The 20,880-nt window shown below is 34.7% G+C and overlaps 1 protein-coding gene across 3 annotated transcripts in view; it reads right to left on the reverse strand.

The window, feature by feature from the left end:
* Window positions 1–20,880, reverse strand: part of CNTN5 (contactin 5) — a gene marked incomplete at both ends in the record, with an annotated part of 779,158 nt that overhangs the window by 343,431 nt on the left and 414,847 nt on the right. For all 3 annotated transcript variants that reach the window (XM_082660864.1, XM_082660863.1, XM_082660862.1), the window contains one exon: window positions 2,632–2,734. In XM_082660864.1, the coding sequence (XP_082516990.1) occupies window positions 2,632–2,734 (103 nt within the window). The remainder of the gene's footprint in view (window positions 1–2,631; window positions 2,735–20,880) is intronic.

A 20,880-nucleotide genomic window follows, 5' to 3' on the forward strand; every position in this document is an offset into this window, starting at 1 on the left:
GCCAACTGCATTCTCTGGGCTTGCAAGCTGGCTTCTGGTTGCCTTTAGCCATGAGAACCACCAGAGGCGATCAGAAGGCATGGGGAAAAAGTCAGGATATGAATTTCAATTTATGCCTTTACTAAACTCTTTTGAGCCATCGGAGTCTTTCCAACTGGATTCCTGACTGATACAGTGAATATATAAAATATATATTTTTTTAATTTTATGTAGAGAAACACATATGTAAATATTTTAGAACTGTCTTAAGGGCTATGAAGAAACAAATACAAGTATTGAGATACAGTGTAATGGGTGTGAATTAAACAAAGTATTACAGATGAACTCTTAGAGGGTGATATTTAAGTTGAGGCCAGAGAATAAGTGGGAGCCAGCATAGAAAGAATGGGAAAGATGGTCCTGATGGAGGAAACAGCAAGTGCAAGGCCCATAAGATAGAAAAGAGCTTGACGTGCTCTGTGCCAGAATTTGGTTATGATATTCTATGAGGAACATTCGGTTAAACCATTCCATGTGGACAGACTGAGGGGACAAATCAGCTTGAGTGGCAAGGTGTGGATCAATATCTAGTGACAGATACTGAAGATTATGGACAGACAAATGTCTGCCAGAGAACCATGTACTTGTTAAAGTGGAAAGCAGCTCAGGTGAGCTGTGGGAATGAAGCAGATGCTCAGGTATTTATTTGAAATTGTGACCATGTTGGGATGCAATGATGATCTACTCCACATGATAAAGTGCTGTAAAGAAATTAACACATATAAAGATGTTATTTCTTTGATCTTATTTACTTTCATCAGAGTGGTAAGTTAGCCTTTAGGTACAGATAAATCTCTTCGTAACATGATTTTTTTTTCATAATTGTGACACTTCACATAAAGAATATCAAATGGGCAGCAGAGACCTTCTTGAGAGGCTGTGTGTTTTGTTCATCTTCCTATTTATTTATTTATTTTCATGAAGGGAGAGGGAGTAGCAAAGAAGGAGTGGAGAAGTTGAAAAAAATAAAGTATTAAAAGAACTTAATTTGACAGTTGGATCCTACCTAGAATGAAAGGGACTTTAAGGATCAATTTAGTAAGCATATTTCAAGACTTACAAAAGCAAACACATCAAACTTATTAAATAAGCCCGCCTGGGGAAATTTTGCATATTGTTTTTTCTCCATGAATCTAGTTCTCTAATTTGTTTTATAGTATGCCCTCCTTTTGTTTGCGACTTTAGTGCAAATTCCGGCATTTAAGAATTATTTAACTGTAGGATATACTAAAACCTTTGACATCAAGCCAAATAATTATTTTTGCATTTTTCAGAATTGATCAGTTCACTTGGGACTTTTCAGGCATACTTGGTACCACAACATGGGCAAATGGTGAAAAACATTTCTTTTAAGATATTATTTAATCTCGTGCATTTATCTAATATATATGAGTCTGGAAATCTTCCTCAGATATCTGCCAAATAACTCCTGGATGAATTTTAAATTATTGAAATATGTTTCTACTTATAGGCATCTTTTGTTGGACCACTCAACACTTTTAATAGACCAGACAACAATTTATTTTGTTTTTAGTTTATTATGATCTTGCTCCTACTCAGATTTAAACAGAATTGCACATATATTATTTCAATCAATCCTAATATTAGAAAACATGGTGATTACTATTGTCATGCCCTAAACCTCCTCTTACTAGCTGAATTTTTCATATTTATTAATATTTTTCTCACCCATAGACTACACCTACTTCAAACACATTTATAGAGCATGTTTTATCTCCAAGTACTTTATAGTTATGCTGTGGGAGTTAGCTCACCACGACTGAGGTTGAATGATTAGTAACTCTGATAGAGATGCATTTATGCAAATTATAATTACAGAGTCTAGAAAGGACTCTGAGGTCTTATCACCCTAAAAAAACCCCAAAACTACAACACTCTATTTAAAATAAATCATAATACTCTAATCAAATATAATCAAAATCTCACTCCTGTTCCTATGCCCAATATTTATACTGTAAACATCATTGACAAGTGATTATATATTGTGAGATTTAAAACCTCAGAAGTAGAATCATTAATCACAGCAGGCATTAGCGTTTGATGTAAATCATCTTTCTGATTTGGGGAATGATTGCATGTTATACATATTGACAGCTGGTGCTATCATGTTATCATTATTTCAGGAGAGACTGAAGTAATCAATTGCATCAGTGTAATTATTTAAGATTTTTATACTCTTGTCTTATTATATCTTGTCAGGGATAGCACCTTATCCCCTTTTTATTTCATTTCATTTTATTTCATCATTGCTGAAGGAAATTTAAGAATGATACTGAAATTTTAAGACAAGTAAGCAAAGAGATGTAAAGCTCTTCTTTTATTTAAAGACTTTTCCTTTATGTTAAAATAGCAAAACTATACACATTATTGTTCATAGAAATAACCAGAAAGATGATAATTTGTTACTTCATCAATTCCCATTTGCCCTTCTTTTAAAAAATGAATAACCACCAAGGAGCTTCAAGGTTTCATTCAAGGAAAATAAAACCTAGCAAAATAAGTGATCCAAAAATAAGATATGTCACATCTTAATAAACAATTGTGTCTAATTTTAGAAGGATATGTACTTACTTGCCAAGTGCAAAGCATTCCATCTTAACAGTTGTTCCCTTGGCAGCTGTAACTGTGAAAGGGAAATGGACCTCAATTTTCGGCTCATATTCTCCCATCACACCTGGGAAATAAAGAATAGTCTTTAAACATTAAATGAATGTCACAATTTCTCTCCAGTCCTGTAGATTGGAAAGCACTGTGTTGTCCATATCTGTTTGAAGACTGCTAAACTTTCGATGTACTGAAATAAGAAGTACTCATAGACTGAATCATTATGATGAAATCTTAATCTTCCCTTAAGGATTGGATTGCATGTATATTCAATACCATTTAAAGTAATTATTGAAACTACTAATCAACATTGGTAGTTTAGCTACTGATTATATTTCAGAGGAAATAAATAACTATGAACAAATCCTATGGTAAATAATGGTGTTGATTTTTTTTTTTAATAAGTAAATGTCTCAGAACTTTCTTCGTCATTTTCAGATAAATCAATGCTTATTTGTTAAGTCAACATATATTTATTGAATATCTATAATATGCATGCAGTTTGCTAGGCATTGTGGGAGTTATAAAGATAAATCAGCCATGGATTGTGCCCTCAAGCACTCAACAAGTGAATTCTTAAAGAAACAGCATATACTCAAGGATGGGAGAAGAGCTATATATCAAAATCACTGTAATGTAAGATAGGAAGGGATGAGTGCTCTGCCCTGAATGAGGTATCCCTAAAGCATTATGTGCATTTGAGGGAATTATAAGAATAGTTAGAATTTGTATAAGTGAGAGAAAGGAGAAAGTAAATGGAACTGCAGGAACAAAGACAAAGAGATAGGAAACCACCAGAAATAGGAATATTAGTTTTTCTGGCTTCTTGGTATGTGAAGGGAAATCATACTAGGAAAATTTGGAAATATAAATGGACTCCAAAAAATAGAGGAACTTGGGCTTCCCTGGTGGCGCAGTGGTTGAGAGTCCGCTTGCCAATTCAGGGGACACGGGTTCGTGCCCCGGTCTGGGAAGATCCCACATGCCATGGAGCGGCTAGGCTCTTGAGCCATGGCCGCTGAGCCTGCGCATCCGGAGCCTGTGCTCCGCAACGGGAGAGGCCACAACAGTGAGAGGCCTGCGTACAGCAAAAAAAAAAAAAAGGACCTTGATTATCAGAGCAAGACATTCAAATTTTAATCTGTAAGTAATTTGGAGCATTTGGAATTTCAAATAGGAAACTGACATTTTGTTGAGATGTATATACTGGAATTGGAGCAGAGACCAGTAAATCAATTATATTATTTCAATAATGCAAGTTAGAAATAATGAAAACTTAGACTTGAATTATACATCAAAAAAAGAGAAGAGGCATTAGAATGAGAAAAAAAACAAGAAAGACTTGAACTTTGCACATAATAGGGGTACTGGAGATAAGGTTGTGGGCCTCATCAATAACAACAGTAAGATTTCCAGCTTGGGAGAGGGGTGGGTGATGTAAGTGAAAGAAAAGTGTGCAGCTATGGTGGGAAACTTGATAATTTCTATTTTGGGAGTATTGTCTTTGATACCTATAAGATATTTAGAATGCAGTGAGAGGATGAACCTGGAGATGAGTTCTGAACAGGTGATATATGCTTAATATCATCACTCACAGGTGGCAGTTAAAGCCATGAGATTGCAGAGGGCTTTCACCTATCAAAAAAAACAATACACTATAACTGAGTCATTTGGCTGTATGGCAGAAATTAGCAGAACATTGTAAATCAACTATACTTCAACTTAAAAAAATCATACACTAGTGATGCCTGGTGAATTCCAGTGCTTGTGTCCTCAGGCAGCCCTGGAGCTAATTTCCCCCAGAAAATAATTTTTAGCAGATCCCTATGTGTAAAGTACCACAGAGGACACAACTGTGATTGAGCACAGATGCTTCTCTGAGGACCTTGTATGTGTGTTTTGGGGGATGTCTCTGTATAGGGGTATATGTGCACATAGAGATCTGCGTATGTGTATAGCTCTATGTGTAATTCCTTGGTGTGTGTGTGTATGGTATCAGGAGGGAGAGAGGAGGAAGAAACCCAGACAGAGGAAGAAGTAAATGTCATAAGATATGAAGGCAAGATGCACTGGGCATGCAAAGGGAGAAATGGTTACCTTTGGCAAAGAAAACCCTTATGTGTTCATTTATTATTATTATTTTTATTTTAAATTTTGATTTGAGATGGTCTTTGAAGGAATAAAGAATGTAGACAACTTTAGATGGAAAATGTTTAAGTTCACTGAGGACAAGAATATTATCTTTGCTTTGTTGTTGTTGTTTTCTTTCCCTAGTTTTTTTGCGAAGCAATCATAAAGAAAATATTACTGATGTTTTCATCAGAGATTGGGCTTGTGTACACTGGCTCTGCTCATGACTAGCCTACAGCACCTCTGACAGGTCAGTGACCTCTGTGTCTCATTTTCTAATCTGAAAACTGAGGAAATAGAAGAAAACTACCATTAATGTAATACCCTGCTCTGTCAGGCTAACTCCCTTGATTCCTTCCAAGCCTAATGTTCGCTGAGCACCAAGTTCCTGATACACAGCAAGTGAATTGAGAGGTTAGTACTACAGTAATACTCAAAACAGATGTTTAAGCACTTCTCTATCTCTTTCTCAATATTGTTTTCCTCTTCTACTTCTTTTTTCCTATATCCTTCTGCCCCACCCATATATTTGCCAACTTCCTTTCTCTTTTATATATATATATTTTTCCTGTATATCTCCTGAATGACAGTATTTGTCCTGCTAGTGTTGCCTGGCTGAGTGTATCCAATGATGACGAGTTTATCTTTAATGCTGTCTTACTTGGAAGCCCTCATATAAGGACTTCTAGGCATCCTGTTCAGTGGCTACCTTGACTGCCCACCTGAAGCAGTCCCTGAAGTCAGCTTCTGATCGCCTCATCCACTCTTAACATTGATTCTGTAGTATTCGTGTTCCTGTCTGCCTGTTAACCTGATGATTTAATAATACATGATTTATTGTGATGCTTATTAAGCTTAAGCTTATTAAACTCAATGCCTTACTTGCATAGGTCCCTGTGAGTGCTGGCAGTTGTTGAGTTCTGTAGAATGTTGTAGAAAGGCAGTGAAAGTCAGGCTGAATTTAGAAAATATTTCTATATAATTATTTCTAGTAAATTGTTTAAAGACATCTCAGAAGAAAAGAATCAGAATCTTCAAACTCCAGTAATTTTTTTTTTGATTATTTTTTTCCTAACCTAACTAAAAATTCCCTTTAGAATCCACTTTTATATTAATACTTTTGTATTCTTTATATTAAAGAAAGTCCAATAATTGTACAAAATTTTAAGCCCTTCAAAACCTGGATCTGCCTCAAAAGAATACCAAGATATTACTGATATTAGGGGCCAATAGGAGTCAGACCCATGTCTTCTCTCAAATTCCCTTCCAGATAACATTTGTGAATTGCAAAGAAGACATTCTTTTATAGCTTTAATTCTTAAGGATGATTCAAAGGAAAGGCATTCCTGGTAGGGTTTTGGGAAGTAATTTTTGCCCATGTAGTGGCTTCTGGTGCTACTTAAATGATTCCTTTATATCCAAAGACACTGTTAAGCCTCACTCCAGGGCCAAAGAGGTTTGCTAATATCTGAACTGGATACTAAAAATAAAATTAAAAGGTTTAAGTACAAGGCTTCAAATTATATTACCTAATTTGAACTACACTGTAAGTAATAACTAGTTCTTTTAAATTTTACTCTCATAGTGGTGATATAAGGACAGATTAGAAAGCTCCTTAGGTATGTCTTGTTCTTTAAACACATGATTACATTCAGGGATTAAGTTTTGCTTTGTCTTTCATGGGATAATTATGTTACAGCTAAAGTTCAGTTTAGCTTAGAGAGGGCAGACAGCAAGCAGAAGAACTACAATCCTGCAGCCTGTGGAACAAAAACCACATTCACAGAAAGATAGACAACATGAAAAGGAAGAGGACTGTGTATCAGATGAAGGAACAAGATAAAACCACAGAAAAACAACTAAATGAAGTGGAGAGAGGCAACCATCCAGAAAAATAGTTCAGAATAATGACAGTCAATATGATCCAGGACCTCAGAAAAAGAATGGAGGCAAAGAGTGGGAAGATGCAATAAATGTTTAACAAAGACCTAGAAGAATTAAAGAACAAACACCTAGAAGAATTAAAGAAGAAACAAACAGAGAAGAACAATACAATAACTGAAATGAAAAATACACTAGAAGGAATCTTTAGCAGAATAATTGAGGCAGAAAAATGGATAAGTGACCTGGAAGACAGAATGGTGGAATTCAATGCTGTAGAACAGAATAAAGAAGGAAAAGAAATGAAGACAGCCTAAGAGACCTCTGGGACAACATTAAATGCACCAACATTCACATTATAGGGGTCCCAGAAGGAGAAGAGAAGAGAAAGGACCTGAGATAATATTTGAAGAGATTATAGATGAAAACTTCCCTAACATGTGAGGGGAAATAGCCACCCAAGTCCAGGAAACTCAGAGAGTCCAAGACAGGATAAACCCAAAGAGAAACATGCTGAGACACATAGTAATCAAATTGACAAAAATTAAAGGCAAAGAAAAATTATTAAAAGCATCAAGGGAAAACCAACAAATAATATACAAGGGAAATCTCATAAGGTTAACAGCTGATTTCTCAGCAGAAACTCTACAAGCCAGAAGGGAGTGGCACAATATATTTAAAGTGATGAAAGAGAATAACCTACAACCAAGATTACTCTACCCAGCAAGGATCTCATTCAGATTTGATGGAGAAATCAAAAGCTTTACAGACAAGCAAAAGCTAGGGAATTCAGCACCACCAAGCCAGCTCTAAAACAAATGCTAAAGGAATTTCTCTAAGTGGGAAACACAAGGGAAGAAAAGGACCTACAAAAACAAACCCAAAACAATTCAGAAAATGGTCATAGGAACATACATATCAATAATTACCTTAAACATGAATGGATTAAATACTCCAACCAAAAGACACAGGCTTGCTGAATGGATACAAAAACAAGACCCATGTATATGTTGTCTACAAGAGACCCACTTCAGACCTAGGGAAACATACAGACTGAAAGTAAGGGGATGGAAAAAGATATTCCATGTAAATGGAAATCAAAAGAAAGCCGGAGTAGCAATACTCATATCAGATAAAATAGACTTTAAAATAAAGAATGTTACAAGAGACAAAGAAGAACACTACATAATGATCAAGGGATCAAGCCAAGAAGAAGATATAACAATTATAAACATATATGCACCCAACATAGGAGCACCTCAATACATAAGGCAAATGCTAACAGCTATAAAAGAGGAAATACACAGTAACACAATAATAGTGGGGGAATTTAGCCCATCACTTATATGAATGGGCAGATCATCCAGACAGGATATTAATAAGGTAACACAAGCTTTAAGTGACGCAATAAACCAGATAGATTTAATTGTTATTTGTAGGACATTCCATCCAAAAACAGCAGATTACAGTGACTTCTCAAGTGCACATGGAATATTCTCCAGGATAGATCACACCTTGGGTCACAAATCAAGCCTCAGTAAATTTAAGAAAATTGAAATCATATCTAACATCTTTTCCAACAACAATGCTATGGGGTTAGAAATTAATTACAAGGAAAAAAAAGTAAAAAACACAAATACATGGAGGCTAAACTATACATTACTAAATAACAAAAAGATAACTGAAGAAATCAAAGAGGAAATAAAAAAAAATACCTAGAGACAAATAACAATGAAAACATGAAGATCCAAAACATATGGAATACAACAAAAGCAGTTCTAAGAGGGAAGTTTATAGCAATAAAATCCTACCTCAAGAAACAAGAAAAATCTCAAATAAACAATCTAACCTTACATCTAAAGGAACTAGAGAAAGAAGAAAAAAAAAAAACAAACCCAGATTTAGCAGAAGGAAAGAAATCATAAAGATCACAGCAGAAATAAATGAAACAGAAACAAAGAAAACAGTAGCAAAGATCAATAAAACTAATATCTCCTTCTTTGAGAAGATAAACAAAATTGATAAACCTTTAGCCAGACTCATCAAGAAAAAGAGAGATAGGACTCAAATCAATAAAATTAGAAACAAAAATGGAGAAGTTGCAGTGGAAACTGCAGAACTACAAAGCATCATAAGAGACTAATACAAGCAACTCTATGCCAATAAAATTGGCAACCTGGAAGAAATGGACAAATTCTTAGATAGGTATAACCTTCCAAGACTGAAAGAGGAAGAAATAGAAAATGTGAACAGACCGATCACAATTAATGAAATTGAAACTGTGATTAAAAATGTTCCAACAAACAAAAGTCTAGGACCAGATGGCTTTACAGGTGAATTCTATCAAACATTTAGAGAAGAGCTAAAACCTATCCTTCTCAAATTCTTCCAAAAAATTGCAGAGTAAGGAACACTCCCAAACTCATTCTACAAGGCCACCATTATCCTGATACCAAAACCAGACAAAGATACTACAAAAAAAGAAAATTGCCAACCACTATCACTGATGAACATAGATGCAAACATTCTGAACAAAATACTAGCAAACAGAATCCAACAACATATTAAAAGGATCATACACCATGATCAAGAGGGATTTATCTCAGAAAAGCAAGGATACTTCAATATATGCAAATCAATCAACATCATACACCATATTAACAAATTGAAGAATGAAAACCATATGATCATCTCAATAGAAGCAGGAAAAGCTTTGATAAAATTCAACACCCATTTATGATAAAAACTCTCCAGAAAATAGGCATAGAGAAACCTACCTCAAAATAATAAAGGCCATATATGACAAACCCACATTCAGCATCATTCTCAATGATGAAAAATTGAAAGCATTTCCTCTAAGATCAGGAAGAAGACAAGGATGTTCACTCTTGCCACTATAATTTGACATAGTCTTGGAAGTCATAGCCATGGCAATCAGAGAAGAAAAAGAAATAAAAGGAATCTAAATTGGAAAAGAAGTAAAACTGTTACTGTTTGCAGATGACATGGTACTCTACATAGAGAATCCTAAATATGCCACCAGAAAAATACTAGAGCTAATCAATGAATTTGGTAAATTAGCAGGATACAAAATTAATGCACAGAAATCACTTGCATTCCTATACACTAACAACAAATGATCAGAAAGAGAAATTAATGAAACAATCCCACTCACCACTGCAGAAAAAAGAATAAAATACCAAGGATTAAACCTACCTATGGAGGTAAAAGACCTGTACTCAGAAAACTATAACACATTGATGAAAGAAATCAAAGAAGACATAAACAGATGGAGAGATATAGCATGTTCTTGGATTGGAAGAATCAATATTGTGAAAATAACTGTACTACCCAAAGCAATCTACAGATTTAATGCAATCCCTATCAAATTACCAATGGCATTTTTTACAGAACAAGAACAAAAACTCTTAAAATTTGTATGGAGACATGAAAGACCCTGAATAGCCAAAGCAATCTTGAGGGGGAAAAATGGAGCTGGAGGAATCAGATTCCCTGACTTCAGACTATACTACAAAGCTACAGCAATCAAGACAATATGGTACTGGCACAAAAACAGAAATATTGATCAGTGGAACAGGGTAGAAAGCTCAGAAATAAACCCATGCACCTATGGTCACCTAATCTATGACAGAGAAGGCAAGAATATACAATGGAGAAAAGACAGTCTCTTCAGTAAGTGGTGCTGGGAAAACTGGACAGCTACATGTAAAAGAATGAAATTAGAATACTCCCTAACATCATGCATAAAAATAAACTCAAATTGATTAAAGACCTAAACTGAGGTCCAGACACTCTAAAACTCTTTGAGGAAAACATAGGAAGGACACTCTTTGACATAAAGCACAGGAAGATCTGTTTTGACCCACCTCCTAGAGTAATGGAAATAAAAACAAAAATAAACAAATGGGACCTAATGAAACTTCAAAGGTTTTGCACAGCAAAGGAAACTATAAACAATATGAAATGACATCCCTCAGAATGGGAGAAAATATTTGCAAATGAAGCAACGGACAAAGGATTAATCTCCAAAATATATAAACAGCTCAAGCAGCTCAATATTAAAGAAACAAACAACCCAATCCAAAAACTGGCAGAAGACCTAAATAGACATTTCTCCAAAGAAGATATATAGATGGCCAAGAGGCACAGAAAAAGCTGCTCAAAATCACTTATTATTATAGTAATGCAAATCAAAACTACAATGAGGTATCACCTCACACCTGTTAGAATGGGCATTATCAGAAAATCTACAAATAACAAATGCTGGAGAGGGTGTGGAGAAAAGGGAACCCTCTTGCACTGTTGGTGGGAATGTAAATTGATACAGCTACTATGGAGAGCAGTATGGAGGTTCCTTAAAAAAACTAAAAGTAGAATTACCATATGACCCAGCAATCCCACTACTGGGCATATCCCCAGAGAAAACCATATGCATCCCAATAGTCACTGCAGCACTATTTACAATAGCCAGGTCATGGAAGTAACCTAGATGCCCATCAACAGATGAATTAATAAAGAAGTTGTGGTACATATATACAATGGCATATTACTCAGCCATAAAAAGGAATGAAATTGGGTCATTTGTAGAGATATGGATGGACCTAGAGACTGTCATACACAGTGAAGTAAGTCAGAAAGAAAAAGAAATATTGTATATTAATGCATACATTGGAATCTAGAAAAATGGTACAGATGAACAGATTTGCAAGGCCTAAATATAGACACAGATGTAGAGAACAAATGTATGGACACCAAGCGGGGAAAGTGGAGGTGGGGGTGGTGGTGGTGGGATGAATTGGGAAATTGGCATCGACATTTATACTTAATATGTATAAAATAGATAAGTAAAAAAAAAAAAAAAAAGAGGCCCAACAGAGTCCGTTTGCCCCTTGTGCCATGTCTGCAATGCAGAAGAGGGCCTTCCCCAGACATGCTGATACCTTGATCCTGGACTCCATCTCCCACAACTATGAAAAATAAATTTCTGTTTATTAGGAAAAATGAATAAATAAATAAAACCTATCATTTGGATCTGTGATAAGATAAAAGAAAATTTAATAAAATGTGGTATGTAGAAAAAAATAATGTTTACTTTAGTTTATATAATTTACCTCTTTCTTTCAAAGATGAAAGGGCTGAGTCAAAGAGGTCAAGTAACTGGTTCAAAGTCCTATTGAAAGCTGTTAGTGGAAATAGGGCAAAATAGGTGTTTTCTCACCTTAAGTTTCCAGTTATTTTCTTGACATCACTCTGTTGAGGAATTTCAATCACAGAGTGTAAGAGTACAGGCATATCACATGTACTATTTCAATCATTAACTGCCTGCCATGGATATTTGGTTTATTTCAGCTGTAATTTTTAATATCTCAAGTCATATACAGCTTAGCTCATAATTTCTTTTTCTCTGGTATTATTTGATGGTGAAAGGAAAGGGAAATAGTCTTATAAGACACATAGGTAAAGATCAAAATATTAGGCTTATCTCTTCAATCAAGGTAGCTCTTTTATTTTTTGATCACTCCAGTATTAAGCTAAATATGCTCAACAGACACTATACTGTGTCTTCATCTCCTTCCCCACACCTGTTTCTTCTGGCTTAATTGGCTGCCCTACTTTGGAATTACATGCCAGTAGAAGATGACCTCAAATTACTCTAATTCCTAATAAAGAGAAGCCTTCCATCTGAGAGCACATTACTCTCCCATGTCTTCATGGTTGTTGCTTTTCTTATTTATTCAAATTACTTACAAAGAGCTAGGGTGCTTTTCCCTAAGTAGAATGCAATTTAGAGCAGTGTTTCTCCAAGTGCATTGGCAGAATAAAGAGCCAATGACTTCAGAATAATCTGGAAAATTTACTAAAATTTCAGGCTATCGGTTTCAATTCCAAGCCTAGTGATACATAATCTTTGTGTATACACAGAGATATTTCTCTTGATGATTTTATGTACATTAAAGAAATTCAAAGTTGGACCTACCTTGATTCTGATTTTTATCATGTTACTTGTCATGCGGGGATTAGAGTGTAGCAGACTAAAATGGCTAAAAAAATGGCATACGGAGGGTCTACAATCATATTGTATTCATTAATGGCTTGCCCTAACAGTAATACAAATTATATTTAACTTGTACTGGCACGCATACTAGAGCTGTTTTTCTCCCTGATTGTCTAGACATCAGTTCTGACTGGTCAGTGTCCAGGAGATAGCACTTGTTAAATAAATATTTCAAATGGCATTTCCATCTGACACTCACAGTAATGTCATGTCTAGGGTCAAGAATTCATGCTCAGTAGGTCTTAAAAATTTGACTTAGCTAATTATCTAAAAAGGTTTGGCTGGTAATCTTCTTATGTTCAAATAATGAGTATTTACATTTTTGTCTTCATTGCCTATGCCAATTGTACTCAACAACTGTTTCTTGTCTTCCAAGAATAGCAACTATTTTTTCAATGTTTTTTTGGGAAAGTGCTTCTTCCATCTTCTCTAACCATGAAAGTTAAATGGGAGCCACTATCTTCCTATAAGTTCTGCTGTTGTTATTAACTTGTTATGGGCATCTGACCAGTTAGACTACCTGTTTGTCCTGGACACAATATTTGATTCATGGACGGGCGGCTGAGGTTGGCATTTTTAAGCCAAGGACCAGGAGCCCAAGTCTCACTTTCTCCTTCATGGCAAAAAAGAGCCTGCATGTCTGAGAGCCACTGGAACCTCCACAAGTGGAAGGAGGTAATCTGTCATTGAAGAGAATTAAGCCAATTTAGATAGGATTAAGCCAAGGCAGATAGAGGAGAGATGAAAAAAAGAGTACTAGTAGCATGTCAGTTCTACTTGGGATTTAGCTTCTTTCCCTTCTCTCAGTTAAATAAAATGAATTCCCTATTTTGTTTAAGTTATTTCAAGTTGGGTTTCTCAGTTACAGCCAAAAAGAGTTCTGGCTGATACCTCATTGAGCTCAGCACAACCAGTGGTGACCCTTTGTCAGGTTCTATCTCATAATTTATCTTGATTCTGAGTCTATCATACTCTAGATTAGGCAAAGGCAAGATGGAGTGGTGGAGGGATAGGGGCCAAGACAAATCAATATATACAATGTGTCCTATTTTAAAACATTGTACCATTTAATTATGAATGTAAATTCTAATAGAGGATACAAATATTCTATATCTATATCTATATATCTACCTATCTCCTAGTAAAAGAGATAAATGAAATTAGAAAAGCACAAGATAAAGTATTATGGAAGTTGAGAGGAAGGAGAGATTATTGAGAAAAATGGGGAACTGCTTTAAGTGTATTGTGACAGTGGGATTGGAGTTGAAAATGTGGCTGTGGAGGTTTAGTGACTTTCAAGTGGAAGGGACTATTAGCAAAGACATGGAAGTGAGATTCTGTCTGGAATTTTATCAGAAATTTAATTTTATTGGATTGAGTACAAAGGAGTAAAAGAGTAAGATGTGAGAAGGAGTAAGAGTGAGAGAGAAATTTCAAACATAAGTAGGAGCTAGATGATAAATAATATCAAGGAATGTTGTATTTCATCATTTGTGTATTAGAATGACTCAGCAGAGTCTTGATAAATTTGCACAAGCACTTGTTTGGAAAAATAGTTGCAACAATTGATAGGCATTGGATTTTATTTAGAGATAGCACCTGGAGTTATTATTTTCCATACTCATTGTTATCAGTGATTACATGTTGGTAAATTGAACACAATAAGTGTAATGAAGGTGTACCTAGGATAAGTATCAAAAAGAAGGCCTTATGAACTAAAATATAGTTTTCACATTATATGGTTTGAACATTTAAATGCATTGAAATGACTTAATGAAATGTCTTGGGGATTTCCCTTTATTTCATCAGAAATATATGTGATGAGAGGGGGAGAAAGGAAATGACTAAATAGTTCTCATTATGCCTACAGATATTGTGTCACAATACTGTACTCATCTTTTCAGGAAATATTAAATATCAACCTGTGATTGTAGATAAATGATGAAAATCCCAACTCCATTCCTGACTCTATTGAAACACGGAGGCAATGACAGAGCCTCTGTGGGTCCATTTTCTCACGTATAATGAGAATCCTACCTGGTATTGTGGGTTTAGAAATCTAGTAGTGGTGTGTCAGGGAATATATGTTACACATTAACAGATCCCTTTTTACTTACTGTACTCAAATAAGTTAAAAATTATAATCTGTGGAAATTTTAATCATTTAAACACGTGTCCAGAAGCCTTTTCAATTCCCTGATGAGCCCCTAAGTAACAATTTCACAAGCCTAGATAGATAGACAACATATTGCTCTCTCACTTCAAAAATTTTATATTACCCTGAATCATACTTTCTCGAGGTGAGTCATTGTTAGGTAAATAAAGAGATTGAAGGATCTCTTGGCAAAAGGAAATAAATAACTTACGCTGTCTTCAAATACATGCACAATTATGGCATTATTTACCTGGGGACATTAAGAAGAATCAGAGAGGTTTATTATTAGAAGATGTTTTTCATCACAATTATGTATATTCTGAAAATCAGAGAACAGAATCAGTGAAAAAAATCTGGAATAGATTTTTTTCCCCTACCCAACCATCAAGAATATATCAATCAAGGTGTTGCCTCCTATTGTAATCGCTTTCCTCTGATTACTGAATTTTAAGGCATATTTTCTTCTGCAGCTTATGCCACAGTGACTTAAGGAAATATACCCATCTCTCACCATCACCATCTGAGGGCTCATTCCCTGTGCATCAATAACTTGGAAAAATAACATGAAAGTAAAGTCTAAAGAAACAACCATATATATATGAAAAAACATATGAGCTCCCTAGCATTAAAATAATAGGATAGAAAGAGCAAACTTAAAATTTTGATAACTAAAGGTTGAATATTCACTTTGAATCAGAAGTATGTTGAAAAGTTGTCCTTCCTTAAAAAAAATATTTTGGTTATTTTTATAAATTTGTATTCACAAATAAAATTGCAGAAACTTCTCTGTAAATATATCTACATAACAAATATATATATATATATATATAGCTTTATAATAAGTCCATTATTTAAAACTCATGGTTGTTTTTTTTTTTCTCAAGTTTTCTTTGACTTTGTGAAGCGTGTGTTACTTACTTACTAGCAAGTGAGTAAAATATGATAGATAGATTGGGGAGAAACAGATTTAAGAGCGTACAGGGAAAATGTTTATAATGGATGACTCTGTAATCTAAGCTAGAGAGGGAAGGCACCTGAGGCCACGAAGCTGTGGCAGACAGTGAAATAGTGGATTAATCAAAGGACTGGGGAGCCTGAGGGGTTGAAAAATTGTTTGCATGGAAAGTGATAAACAGAATTATTTGGACAGAAAGGAGGCTATGAGCAAAGAGCTGTTTACTTAAAATTGAAATTTTGATGAATGCAGAATGATTGGTAATGGAAAAATTCTGGCTATTACCTTCGTAATGGGTGGCTAAGGTGGGAAGGAGTACAAGTTCATGGGAAGCAAGGAGATTAAGACACTGAGAGATCAGGACGCTGAAAGGATCATTGATGTGAATACAGATGACACCAAGACAGAATATAAGATCTTCTGTAAACGAGCAAGACTGAACTAAAAAGATGAGAGATTATTGCATTAGAGTTGATTGCAACTCCTGAAAAGCATGCTTTGGATCCTTTCTCTTTATTTATTGTCAATATTTTGTAGTTTTCCACTCACAGACTTCAATGTTCTAGTCCTAAGTTATCTTTTCAAATTTACTCTCACTCTTCCCCTTCATGCATCCAATATTTTATATAACAGAAATGCTTTGTATTTTCAAAACATAATTCATCCTTAACTGATGTTGAACCTTCACACATGTTGTTGGTCCTTATCTAAATCTTAGTTTATCGATAAAGTTCACTTCAAATTCTATCTCATCAAAAGAAGAAGAAGAAGAAAAAGAAGAAGAAGAAGAAGGAGAAGGAGAAGGAGAAAGAGAAGAAGGAGAAGAAGGAGAAGTGGAAGAGGGAATGGGAGAGAGGGGAGAGGGGGAGTGCAGAAAATTTTATTTTAGTGTAGAAAACTTCTGTAATTCCTCCAGCAAGAAATTTTGTCCCGTACTTCTGGATTACCATAGTATTTTATTTCTTATGATACTAATTATGTTCTACCTTGTATTAAAGTTATTTGTGTACAGCTATTCCAATTATCTTATTGGTCAAAACCATCATCATTAAATCTGAATAAACTTTACTATCTAACCCAGTCCTACCCCTAATTCTCCTTTAGTCTGTCTTTCTTTCTGATGTCTTTGTAACTTGTCCTTTGAAATACCAGGTAATTATAAGCAAACATATTTTTGTACAGCTGTTTTAACTCCTCACTCTATCTCTTTGTCAAAAAGAAACCTGCATTTTTCCCCTACTGCATTCATTTGACTTTCATTAGTCAATGGAAGAATAGAGTTGGGGTATACTGTCAATACTTTCCTTTCTCCAAAAAGCTATTCAAGACCCTGATCAACATTTGAATGTGTTAGTCTGTCTTTTCTACTACTACTAGAGTTATGGCTACATTTCACTCTTTGGGTCAGCCTGGATTTCATGGCCCATAAGTTTCTCCTATTGAATACTAGGTTTCATTTTCCTATGAAAATTTTGATCTACTATCTTGGATTGGTTCTAAGAAACAGTTTCTTTACTTCTTATTTGAATATGAGAGTGCTTCAGGAGCAAAGTAAGGAATTTTGTAATATTCTTTCTAGTATCTCTTGCATCTTTCTAGTATCTCTTCCTGTTTTTTTCCACAGACATAATCTTAATTTTAATTCAAAGCTTCACTACCTTGATCTTGATCATTGGTATTCTTGGCCCCTGATTCTGCAGTCTTTTCCATCTAATTTATTCTGTACAATGACTCCAGCTTGATCTTTGTAAAACACCGTTATCATCATATTTTCCTTTCTTTAAAAAATCTCCTATTACCTTATGGGTAAAATTCAAACTCCTTTACATTTTGGCATGTAAAGCCCTAAAAATCTGCTCCAAAGCTAACTTTTCAATCTTAGTTGCCTCTTGACCATTATAAGTCCACTGCTTTGGTTAAACTGTTTCTGAAATGGGACATTAACTCATTTGTTATATTGAAGTTATCAACCCATATGTACACTCAAAGACTCTCCATTAACAAGGCTGGATTGAATTTCTTTTCCTCAAGAATATCTTCTATTCTCACAGTAGACCACAATGATGGATTCATCCTATAAATTCTTAAAGCATTCAAAATTATATAAATATACTATTTACACTTCCCATCTCTACTTAGTCATGTTTTATTTAAAGTTTTGTGTTTGCATGTCTTATTTCTCTATAATGAGATAGATAATTTATTGGTGGCTAGAGCCATGCCCTGCACTTAGTTTTGGGTCATACAGGTTTGGATCATGGGAGGTTCATGAACATTAATAGTCTTAGTCTACCACTAGCCAAGTGATAGGGGCTAGTGTTTGAGCACGAACTATATATGCAGGCATAGAATGACAACTAATCTTCAAATTCTTTCCAGAATTTATCATTTATCAGGACTGGAAAAATATCATAAAGCTTCCAGAATTTCCTCCAAATCCTCATAGGTAGTTTCAGATTTCAATGTCATTTGGGAAGAAAAATTTAATTTTTTCAGTTTTTGATTTTATATAGATGTATACATGTGTATATGACAAAAAAAGATATAATATTTTTAAATGAATTAACCCATTAATATATTATAGCACTGTTTATTCCTTGTTCACTAAAGAGATTTATCTTAGATCTTTAACACTGATGAAAAGAGACCCTGTCTTAATGATGAACTGTTAATGGTGATGAATAAATCACAATGTATTTGAGTTTTCATGCCTTTCTTTTCACAAAATAACCTATTTGACTAGACAACATACAACAGTAGAAAAATATTAATACATTTCCTTATTATCCTTTATGGTTGAACATATTAGCCAGTATTAAGCCAAAAAATATTAGCCAGTATTAAGCCAAAAAATATTTTGACCACAAGGTAACAATAATTATTGAATATAACTGTTCACATTAAAAAGCAACAGAAACTGGTATTCAATAGACTGTAAAAGATACACTTTTGCTCCCTTTGAAAAAGAAGGGAGTGAGTCAGAAGAGGATTCATAATACAAATGGGACCCTCTTTTGCAAATTGTCCTAGTTCTGTCCGGGTGTGAGTGAATGCTTTTAGAAGCGAACCTGAAGTAGGACTGTACCTATAGCTAAGTGTTCACTGCAAACACGCTGGTTACACAAATGTTGCATTTCTAACACTGAAAAGTCTTTGGAAATCTGCTTTTTTTTAAAGTTACATATCACCTTATCCCAGTTCAACAAATCTGCTTGTTCCACAGGCTTAAATATGTTTGGTAAGTCAAGGTTTGGGGAAGTAATCAATTATTGATAGATACAATTATGATTTGTAAAGTCTTTGTTTTTTTTTAATTCTAGTTGTATTATTTTTTCATATTGCCAATAACTGAATTTGTGAAAGATTTTTTTGTCACATTTTTAGAAGATTTCCAAAGTTGTAGAGATAAATTAAAACCTAAAACTACAATGAGAGACTTAGTATGGCACTCAGGTCATGCATTAATCACTGTTGAAAGTATAATGATAATATAGCAATGAAAATAATACCTAATCCATATATGGGATTTATTACATACGAGGTACCTTTCTAAGTCCTTTAGATGTATCAACTCTGATCCCTACAACCCCCTGAACTGGTCTAATAATTACCTTCTTTTTACCTCTGAGAAGACTGAATTAGAAAGGTTAAAAAATTGTCCAAAGTCATGGCTATTAAATGTTACATCCAGGATTTGAATTCATGACATCTGGCTGCAGAGTTTATGCTGTTCTCCATAATGCTAAGTAATTTGTGAATTGTATTCCATGTGTTTTGCCATAAATCAGCACTTTGGAGGCAAAGATATTTTTCCATAGAAAATTGTTAAGTAATGGTTTAGTTTAACTCACAAAATATTACCTAGTTCATAAAATGTGATCTAAATAAATTTAGATCATGATTGACATAACACAAGAAGATAAATTACTTCTCCTCCCTACACATGCTTTTTCATAGTTTCAGAGCCAGCCTCAGACAAAAAATTGAAAGATGTACTGTTTTTATATTCTACTTCTTTTTATTTACCTTTCTTCTCTTGTTCCTTTGGGTATGTTTTTCCCTCTGTCCATAATGCCAGCCCAGAATTGAGGCAATTGACAAACTCCTATTCTCTTTCAGCACTGCACTCGAATGTCAACTCCACACTGAAAATTCTCTGGTTGGCCCTGTGGAGTTAGTGCCTGTCCTCTTGGTGCCTTTGACATATGATGCTTCTTGATTTTACTTTTTGCACATTGTGATATCAGAACCATCACCTTGTCTATTTTCCCTATTAGACCAAGTGTTCTTTGAGGATCAGAGGGTGTGTTATTCTTGAATCCTCAGCACCAAAAATACTGTGAACTGTGCCAGAGACTTTAGGTTCATGATTATTTTAATCTTTACAACAATCTCAAGGCTGTTGTATGAATAAAGAAACTAAGGTTTAGAAAGGGTAGGTGGCATAGTTAAAAATGAGGCAGAATTGGGATTACAAAATAATTAAATCTGCCAGAATAGCTCTCTGTCTGACCCCATTCTTTTAAGTGATGCCAAATTCCTTCCTATTATCCTTCACATCCTATCCAACTCTTTTCCCAAATAACACTTATTCCTTTCTTCCTGGGAAATTATCACAGGTAGATGTTCAAAAGCAAAATGATATGATTTAACTGATATATACTAAAGTAAAAAGTACTGATCTCTGATTTTCTCTGTGGCATCTTATTTTTTAAAGCATGATGCTTATTCACTTAAATGACTGTTTAATTAGTGGAATTTATCTCACGTGGTATACGTTTTATGCCACAGGGGAGGAAGACATTGTAGACAATGGGTCTGCTGTGTTTGGCCAAATCTGTCTGAGAATCCATTTCTGAGGTTAGAGCCTCAAAATTGTTCCCACTGCTTTTTTCTTTTTGACTTGTTTTCTGCTTTCACTCACTTCTGAATTTCAAATTCTCTAAAAACTTCTTGAGGACATGTCTTTTGCTTAAACAAAGGCAAAAATCAGAAGGGCCTATGGCAGTGACCAACTTA

Source organism: Grampus griseus, assembly GCF_964374135.1.
Source record: "Grampus griseus genome assembly, chromosome: 8".
NCBI lineage: Eukaryota > Metazoa > Chordata > Mammalia > Artiodactyla > Delphinidae > Grampus > Grampus griseus.